The 10320-nt window shown below is 43.5% G+C and overlaps 1 protein-coding gene across 1 annotated transcript in view; it reads right to left on the bottom strand.

The window, feature by feature from the left end:
- LCMT1 (leucine carboxyl methyltransferase 1) overlaps window positions 1-5570 on the bottom strand; it is a 48787-nt gene extending 43217 nt beyond the window's left edge. The window contains exon 1 of the mRNA XM_080911757.1: window positions 5359-5570. Within this exon, the coding sequence (XP_080767883.1) occupies window positions 5359-5462 (104 nt within the window). The 5' untranslated portion in view covers window positions 5463-5570. The remainder of the gene's footprint in view (window positions 1-5358) is intronic.
- Window positions 5571-10320: the final 4750 nt, after the last annotated feature.

A 10320-nucleotide genomic window follows, 5' to 3' on the forward strand; every position in this document is an offset into this window, starting at 1 on the left:
GCAGGTAACCCTGCTTTGGTATACAAGCTTGAGGATCTGAGTTTTAACCCCAAGAACCCAGGACACACATAAAAGCCTGCATGGGTGTCTATAATCCCAGAATTCCTAGGAAACAAGACAATTCCTGTGTGTGCAAAATAGAGGACTGAGTTTAGATCCCCACCACTCATGTAAAAAGCCAGAACCTGTGCAGCTGCAATCCCAGTTTTGGGGGAAGGTTAAGATAAGTAGATCCCTGGAGCTCACTGGCCAGAGAATCTAGCTGAGTCTGTGAGCTCTAGACTCAGTGAGAAACTCTTAAAAAATAAGATGGAGTACAATAGCTGAAGACACTTCACATCCAACTCTGATCTCCACATGCACATATATGTGTGCATGCACCAGTACATGTATATATGCACATATATGTGTGCATGCACCAGTACACATGTATATGCATGCATGTGCATATGTACAGACATACACACAAACAATTTTTTTTAAAGAGGAAGAATGAGTTGTCCAGAGAAGCAGTTAGGGGTACAGACCAGGCTGGCAGACACAAACTCACAGGAGTATCAAGTTGTTCCACTAGGAGGCAATGAAAACTAGAAATTGTGCCATTTCTCTGAGATCCACCACCATACCCGGCTGGACCACACCTTCTTGCTATTGTCTCCTGACTACTCACCTAATTCATCAAAGAGGTCTACTAAGACCAAAGGTCTACTGCCAACTCAGCTGCTGAATGATGGACTATGAACTCTAAGCTCTGACTTGAGGACAGGAAAAGCCATAGTCCCAAGTAAAGCTGATTGAGTTCTGATAACTGATTAAGGCAACTGCAAAGGAGGAAGATGATTATGCGCCTAAACAGAGACCCAGGGTACTAAGGTGGGAAAGGGTGGTCACTAAAGTAAGAAAGGGTGATCACAAAGGAATGGGAGTATATAAGCAAACTGGGTGCTTACAAGATGCTGAGCTCACCCAGGGACTATGTCAAGAATTAGGGATGGTGCTCGTTTCAACAGCAGATAATCTAAAATGGCAATGCCTCAGAGGTTAGCAAGGTCTTTGTGTAAGGATGATACAAAAATTGTAAAGTGTTCCATGTCTTGCATCAGTTCCTACAAAGGTGTGGGATTTGGAAAGGTTACCCAAGACCCACGCCTAGAAAGAAATAAGGAAGACCAGAAGAGGAAAGGCATACGCACAAGTCTTCAAGGAACTCATTAACTCAGGAAGGGGGAACCCTGCCGGATATAAAGAACCTCTAAAAATGGAAAGGAAAAAACAGCTCAGATAACACAAATCTCCAACACCTGATCCTTGGGGACATTACATATGAGAAACAATAAGACCTCAAGAAAAGGACATCTGTAGGGAAGCATCCACGTTCAGGTACAGGGAAGGAAGGAATGGTTATGATGGGGCTGATGAACTAGAGGGAGTTACTGAACATGCCACTCATTTGAGAGGACACGGTATGGTGGACCCCAGGTCACTGGCATACAATGAACCGAGTGACCCGGCACAGCATGATGAGCTTAACGAGAAGACAAGGAGACTCGAGAGTCTGATTCACGTTGCTATAATGAAATAACGGGGCTTACTACCTTAAAAAGCAGGGATGCTCATCTGGTGAATGAGTCTGCTGACTAGAAACAAACGGCAAGGCAGCAACTGGGTAAGATGCCCTGACTGTGTCATATCAGAGTGTAAAGCAGATGAAGGCGAAGACATATAAAAAAAGAGAGCAAGAGAGCTTTTCTTGACAGCCCACTCTCACGACAATCAACTGAATCTCAAAGAATGAAAATTCCCTCCTCCAAGAAATACAATATCCAGGGTTGGAGAGATGGCTCAATATTTAAAAGTGCATGCTATGCAAGCGTGATCTCAGCACACACACAAAAAACCAAGCCTGGTCTCGAACATGCCTGCAATCCCAGTGGGAGGTGGGTCAACTGGTGGGACATGCAGGTTGTAAACCTAATAGAGAAAACGAGAGCTCCAGGTTCTGCAAGAGACCCTGCCTCAAAGGAACAAGGCATAATAAAGGACACCTATGGTATGCTTTTCCAGCAGCTAATTGAGTGTGCACAGGATCATGTACCTACACACACACACCCCAACACTAATGGACACACAGCTTTTTCTAACGGCCTCAAAAGTTCTCAAAGGCATCATTTAACAGTGACACACCAGGAACTGAGTAAACACAACCCTGATCTAAAAGGAGGCCATGATTCCGCTGGCTTGATGACTACAGGGTGAGAGTGGTAATACTAACAGTTTGAAACATCTGCTACAGCCACTGCTGAAAACACTCCACACTCACTACAACCGCCGGCCCAGACAACCTCATCAACGGTTCCAGGACTCTGTACCAAAGGAGGGGTGAACCAACAGTGACAGAAGAGCTGTGGGTGCCCTGGGAGGCCAACTGACTTTTTCAATGTTGTCTTTTATGGGTTTGATGCTGTAACTCAAAATGGCAGGAACCAGCCAGACCCCACTACCACCACATGGCCAGCAACTCCAACCAAACAATAATCTGATGCAAAGTAAATCCAAACACTCACTAGTAAACTATTGACAGTTTCACTTCGTAGCAACAACTCTGCATCAATTTTCACATTTAATCCTCACACACAAAAGGCATGCTAACTTTATTATTCCCATGTTAAAAGAATGGAAGACAGGCACAGGAGGATAATTTGTTCATACGCCCCACAAGCAAGCATCTAGTGATATCACAACTTTTGACAAGATTGAAACATTTTGTGTGATACAAGAAAGATTTTGGTCTCATAGGCAAGATGGCTCAGGAAGAAGGTGTTTGTAACCAAATGTGATTATCTGAGTTCAATACCCAGGACCAACAAGGTAAAAGGAGAGAAATGACCCATCCTATGAGGTCTGCTGACACACATACGTAAAGTGAATAAATGGAATTTGAAAAAAAAAATTGTTCAAGGAGGCTGATTACAGAATCATACAAACCAAGAGACACTGAATCCTCAAGTATAATTTAAGGATTAATTTATGGGGCCTGAAGAAATGGCTCAGTGGTTAATGGTTAAGATCGAGTACTGAACCCCAAGTTCAATTCCCAGCACGTTCATTGGGTGGTTCAGAACTGCCTATAACTCCAACTCCAGAGGACCTGCCAAAACAATGTGCACTCACACAGACACACAAATATACATATACCAGGTGGTGGCGGCGGCACACACCTTTAATCCCAGCACTCAGGAGGCAGAGGCAGGCATCTCTGTGAATTGGAGACTAGTCTTGGTCTACAGAGCAAGTTCCAGGACAGCCAGGGCTACACAGAGAAACCCTGTTCAAAACAACAAAACAAAACAAAAACAAAAATCTTAACAACAACAAAACAAAGCAGCAAACAGAAAAGAACCCAAACCTGATGCTCAGAGATAGAGATCCAGTGCAAACAGCTCTGGGTGCAAACCACAAACCCCCAGCCACACTCATTGCTCTCAACGATCTGCTGATGGTAGATGGTGGATATTATCACTGAATCTTCAAAACACTTATGAAACCAGATCGCCATCTCCCCCCCCACCCCAGCTGCCTCCGTCTCTTTCTCACATACTTTTACTGTGTGATGTGCACGTGCTTACCTGCATGTGTATGCAGCTATGCATGTGTAAGCTCGGACCTGAGATTGGGTGTCTTCCTCTATCACTTTCCACCTTATTTTTTGAGACAGGCTTTCTCACTGAACCTGGAACTTGCCATTTTAGCTAGACCAGTTGGTCGGTAAGCTCCAGGGATCCCCTTGTTTCCAGCTCTCCAGGCTGGGGCTATAGGCATGCCATGTGCAGTTTCTTACATGGATGACATTTGAACTCAGGTCACAGTGCTTGCACTGCAAGCACTTTCCCAACTAAGCTCTCTCCCCAGCCCCACCATCCCTACTTCAGAGACAAGAAAACTAAGGCAAAAAAAACAAAAACCAAAAACCAAAACACACACACACACACACACACACACACACACAGGGGGCTGGTGAGATGGCTCAGTGGATAAGAATGTTTTTTGTACAAGCATAAAGACCTGAGTTGGATCCTTAGCACAATAAACAGAAGGTCATGGCTTCACATACCTACAACCCGAGGTGCGGGTTGGGAGCAGGAAGACTGCCGAGATTGCTAAGGTTTGCTCCCTACCTAACCAGTCTGGCTGAAAAGGTGAGAGATCCTATCTCAAGGGAAAAGAGCAGAATGATAGAGCAGGAAACCCAACATCCTCCTCTGGCATCCACAGGTATATTCACCCACACATGCATGCACTTATAACACACACACACACACACACACACACACACACACACACACACACACACACATTTTCTTTTTAAAGTTAGGAACTTGCCCAAGTTCATATAGCTTGGGCAGTCTGGCTTTAGGATTGATGCTTTAAAATCCCTATGCTTAGTTTCTAAGACTCTACAAAAGTGCAACACTTCACCCCAAAACTTGTATTCCCCGAACCATAATACCTCTCTGGCCCCAAGCCTAGGCCTATCTCCAGGGCATTGTCCTAATTGTTCTAAAGCCCACACTCCTCCCTTGTTCTGAACACTATCCTACTTCCTTGTTTCAGGCTTTTCTTGCCAATTTAAACATCCAGGTATAACTTTCAAACTCTAAAAGACACGGCTGCATCTCCAAGAGCCCAACAATACATTATGAGTTTACTGTTGCTCCACACTAGGCTGTGAGTCTGGTATGTGACCATCATGTCTGTCTTGCTCCTTTAAGTATCTGCAATCATTGAAACCGAACCCCACTAATTAGCTTAAAGTAAAGGCTTGGAATAATGTTATGTCCCATTAACTTTGATGCAGGAATGAAGTACATGCAAACTTTGTGATTTCTCGTGCACAGACAACACCCACCACCACCTGCTACAACTCCATAAATACTGCCGCCTATGTATAATATTGATTCTACAAACAAACACTGCGGGGGGCGGTGCGGGACTTTTAGGTGCACAATGGGGAATCACCATGACCAATTTCAACACAAGTAATCTACCAAACAAAATTGCATTTCTAACCCAGCAAAGCTGTAGTTATTACTGGAAACACACCCTGTCTTTCCTGAGGGCCAAGATCTAGCAAGCTTTGTTCAGCGCCTTTCTTTCAGTCGTGGTCCACACACACTCGGTAATTATGACTTAAATGAACTCCTCCCCGCTCCGTGCACTTCCCAGGTGTGAAGCCAGGGCCGCTCCAGATGAGTGCGACAGCTCCTTCCCAATGTCCTAGCGTATGCCTTGGACAGTGGCCCACTTGCCACCTAGGCTCCAGACACCAGCGCCCATCCCAAACCCAGCGCCCCCAGGCACCTCTTGCAGAGAGAAGCATCTTCGCAGGTGAGGCGCACTCCCTCGTCGTCCAAGTCACAGGACGCGCAGGAAGAGAACGAGGACTCCCTCGAGCTGGTGGCCATGTACGTGGGATGTTCTGGGGTGCGGCACCCACCAGGGACATGGAAACGGAGCGACGAGCAGTGGGAAAAGAGGCAAGAAACAGACACAGCCTAAAGCAGCAAGGATAAGGCGCGATAGGCGGGCGCTGTTCAGTGACGCCGCCCCCCGCGCGCTGCCCACCCACCTATCAGCTGATTGGTGCCGGGGACATGACGTTTGTTAGACCAAGTTCCTAGTTCAGAAAGACCATTGGAAGGTTCTTTAGGCTCCGCCCGTACAACCCGGAAGTTTCTAAAGAGAGCCCGGACATGCTGGTGGCGCCGCAGTGCTTTCTGGGAAATGTAGTCTTAGTCGCTCTGAGTTTTCCTTTTGCCTTCTTGCTGGTCAGGAGCTTTTATAAATATGGTCAACTCAGGGCTGAAGGGTAATCAGGATTCTTAACGCTGGTACAAAGGGCAGAAAGTCCATTCAAAAGAAACAAGTTTGAAGCATTAACTTTTTGTTGCCCTTTGTGTCATTCAACAATGTAACAAAGTTTTAGTGGGGGAGTCAACACTGTGCCAATTAACGCCTTTGAGATGTTAGGAAGTGACTAGGGATGTAGCTCAGAGCGCTAGCCTGGATAGGATTCTTGGCAACAGAGGGAAAATAAAGTTGTTAAAGAGAGAGTTGTGAAGAATAAAATGGAAAACTGTGTAACTGTGGCAGTAAATAGGCTATGGGCTACAAAATTCCTTGAGCTCTGTTTTAGAAACAACAGATGTAATAAAATGTATGTAATGAAAATAATCCTCGGGAATGAGGGACGAGTGAATAGTAACCAAGGTTTAGGTGACATTGAATGGGGAAGGTGAAAGAAGAGAAGCCAGTGTAGCTACGGAGGGAGAGAGTTCGGTTTCTTAAATGAGTAAATATGTTTCATAATTGTACGTATTCAATGATCTTTACAGGCATTTCATAATGGATCACTATAAAACACTTTCTAAATAAAATGGAAGGGTTATGTTCTCTTTTGTCTGTTGTTTTGGGAAAGTGGAAGGGATAAGCTCTAGCTTTATGAAGTTCGAATCATACCTATAAAAATTCTGTGGAGATAGGGCAGTGATAAACACGTGCCCTCCAAGGTTTTGGGTCTGAGCCCAGAAACGCACACACACACAGAGAGAGAGAGAGAGAGAGAGAGAGAGAGAGAGAGAGAGAGAGTCACAGTAGTCCACACCTGTTTGGGAAGCTACAGCAATAAGATCCCTTGAACCTAGTATTGGAGGTCAGCTTTGATGATATTAGCAAGACTCCATTTCAAATAAAAAGATTTAGATGAGTTCTCCTATAATGAAGCCTGGCTTTTAACTCACTGTGTAGCCAAAAATGACCTTGAACTTCTAATTCAATGACCTTGAACTTCAGGTGCCTACAAGTCTCCAGCACTTGGATTGTAGGTATGTGTAACCACATGCAATTTGTAAACTATTGAGGCTCAAACCCTGAGCTTTCTACACTATGAGAAAATATTCTACCAACTGAGCGACATACTGACTCACTTTTTAAAAAAGGAAAACAACGAATCAATATATATGTTCATATATTTTGTTTTACTTATTATTCACTGGAGACACAAGTAACCACTGATACTTCAGAAGGAAATAGCAAACGGAATAATTTGAGTTCTGCAATGTTGTTGAAGCTAATCTCAAGGGATTATAATAAAACACCCTGACAAAAGAAACTTAGAGGACAATATACTTTATTTTGTCTTACAGTTTGTTTTAGTTATTTTTTTATTGTTGTAAAAAGATACTATGACCAAGGCAGCTTATAAAAGAAATCATTTAATCAAGGGCTTGCTTGCATTTTCAGAGGACTAGTTCATGGCTATCATAGTGATGAACAAGGCAGCACAGAGGCAGGCTTGGAGAATATAGCCTGAGAGTTGTGGGGGAGGGGTGGGTGAGAAGGAATGGAGGGAGAGAGAGTGAATGACAGATATTAGGGGAAGGAGGGGAGAAAAGAGGAAAAGGGGGACAGTGAGTGATAGAAAGAGGGTGGTTTTGAAACCTCAAAGCCCACCTCCAGTGACACATCTCCAACAAGGCCACAACTCTTAGTCTTTCCCAGGACTGTTCCACCAACCGTCAACCAAGTATTCAAATACATAAACCTATGGAAGTCTTTTCTGTTAAAACCACCACACAGCTCCAGAGGGATAAATGGCGGGGAAGACATGAAAGTAGGTAAGTAAGCATGCTGGCAGGAGGCTTACAGGTCATACTAGATCCACAATTAGTAAGCAAGAGAGCAATGGGTGCATGCTGTGGCTCAGCTCCCATTCTCCACATATATACCCCAGGATCCTAGCCACCCATATTACCTGGGCCTTCCTCCCTCAAATAATCTATAGGCATTCTCAGAAGCCCAGCTCCCAAAAAACTCTAGACTCTGCTAAATTGGCATTTAACACTAACCATCACAGGAAGCTAACACATCTTCCCCTTAAGTGGTCCTCTGCAAAGCAATCCACAGCTTAGTGTCCCCATGTGGGGACTGTACACTTCCTATGGGTGTCAATAGGTAAACAGCAAGTTGTATGGGATGCTGGTCCCATAACGCTCTGCCTCTCTGAATGGCCCTTCAGCCACAATTAGCTTTATCTTGGAAGGAATAGGCTACCCTGAGTACCTGAACAACTTAGACTGCCTTGAATAAGACCCTCCAACAAAAAGCTCCAGAATTTCTCCAAAATAAAATCAACAGGTAGTGCTGTTGTATCAGCAACTCCAGTGACCTTAGTGGTAACCACTCATGGAGTCTCTGGGTGACCCAACATGATTATAAGTTGTCTATGGGCTTCTAGTGCAACAAATCACTTCTTTGGCCATGAAATATTGCCATTAGAGTGGTGCACATTCACAAATTCTGTTTGAAATGCCAATTCTAACTGTATGAAAGTCCATCAAGTTATAAATTTTGGGTCTGGTTTATCTTTGTACATTTGCACATTTTAAAAGTAAAGTTAATAAAATTAAAAACAAGGTAGAAGAGTCAGCACAATTAGCCAAACTCTGGGTATCATCCTAGTGCTGGGTACTTGTTTGGGTCCATCCAGTCTGCTGTAACACACGAGCATACATTTGGTGGTTCTTAAATGACAAGTTTCTCACAGTTTTGGGGGCTGGGAAGTTCCTGCTCACATTGAGTGTCCAATGAGCTACGTTCTTGCTGCTCAAACCGCTCAATAAGAGACTCGTTCTCTTCATTTACGGGTGGAGTTTACTACTTGAACAATCAAATGATCTTCTTTCCTTTACATTAGTTTCCATATCCAGATACTGAACATTTTCTATTTGGAAAACATCAGAATGTGTTTGAATCTCTTGTCTTTTTCCTGCAGCTGAATTTTGATCTGTTCTACTCTGTTTTAAGGTCCATCATTTTTTTTTCTTGAGAAAAGGTTTCATATGGCCCAGACTGATCTCTAATTCTGTATATAGCCAAGAATAACTGAATTCACAATCTTTCTCTTTCTACCTTCCAATGGTTAAATTACAGACCTGTATTACTATAGCTAATTTACACAGTGCTAAGGATCGACCCCAGGGTCCCATGGATGGTTGGCAAGCACTCTACCAACTGAATTTTCTCGGAAAAGAACTGATGAGAATAGGCAAGGAAGTTATTTGCTTATGCTGGTTTTAAATTAACCCCTGCCCTTCTCTTCAAAGATTGAAGCAGGTACATCTTACACTGCTTTTTATGTTCAGGAGTTTTCACTGATGTTGCTCTAACATTTGGCTGAGACAAGGTGTCTTGTAGTTCTGTGACAACATCTAGCATTTTAGGTGAACCACACACTTATCCCACTCTGTTGCTCCCCAAGGTATCCCATCTTTGTCCGGTAGTTCTTTCTTCTGTGGATTCGAGGAATCTTTTTCTATCCTATGTTATAAACTTCCTGGTTTTCTTAGGTGTATGTATATATTGAATTCCGTTGAAAGCTCCGGAATTTCCCTTAGGGTTTTTAGATTCCACTTCTTCCACCGTATCACTTTGCTCTGTCACACAAGCTTGTACGTTCAAAGGTCTACATTTAAGACTTTGCTTCCTTTAAACAGAAAAGGAGACACATTCTTCCTGTGCCAAATTCTGCTAGTTTGTGTAGAGAGTAAAAACTTACTTAGATCTTTAACCGTGTCTTCAAGTTCTTCAATTCAGGGGCTTCTCTTTATTTGTAGGTATGCCAGTTAAAAAAAATTAAATATGGGCAGGCACGTGTGCGCGAGTGTGTGTGTGTGTGTGTGTGTGTGTGTGTGTGTGTGTGTGTTTGATGTGAGTAACTGCACATGTGCCACTGTGTACAATATGAAGGGCAGAGAATAACTTGCTGATGTCAGTCCTCTGCTTCTACCATGTGGGTCCCAGGGATGAATTCAGCTTATGGGGTTTGTCAGCAAGCACCTTTCCTTAATAGGCCATCTCTTGTGCTCTAGATTGGTGTTTAGCACGGTTTAAGGTTTAGAGATCAGTGACTTCAATTCCTGAGCCACTTGGCTGAAACATGATTTCTAACTCTTCTTTCTGTCTTTGGTTCAGAGTCACTGAGGTTTTCTGGATGCCTGTAGCTGACAATTGAATTTGATGGTTGACAATTCCCTGGCTTCTGATCTGTTTAAGTTCTTTATGTTGGTAGATTTCATTTTCCACCTATTAGCTCTTCCTTCTACATAGCGAGTCTGAGCAATACTCCTGAAGGATCAGCTTTGTCTTGTAACCAAATCGACATTAAAATCCACATCATCTGCTTGGAAAGCTAATGCATGATTGGTACCACGATGGAATGTTTGTACAGTGCTCCTCTGCATAATGACAACCTCTGTTTTGCAT

The sequence above is a fragment of the Micromys minutus genome, assembly GCF_963924665.1.
Source record: "Micromys minutus genome assembly, chromosome: 2".
Taxonomy (NCBI): domain Eukaryota; kingdom Metazoa; phylum Chordata; class Mammalia; order Rodentia; family Muridae; genus Micromys; species Micromys minutus.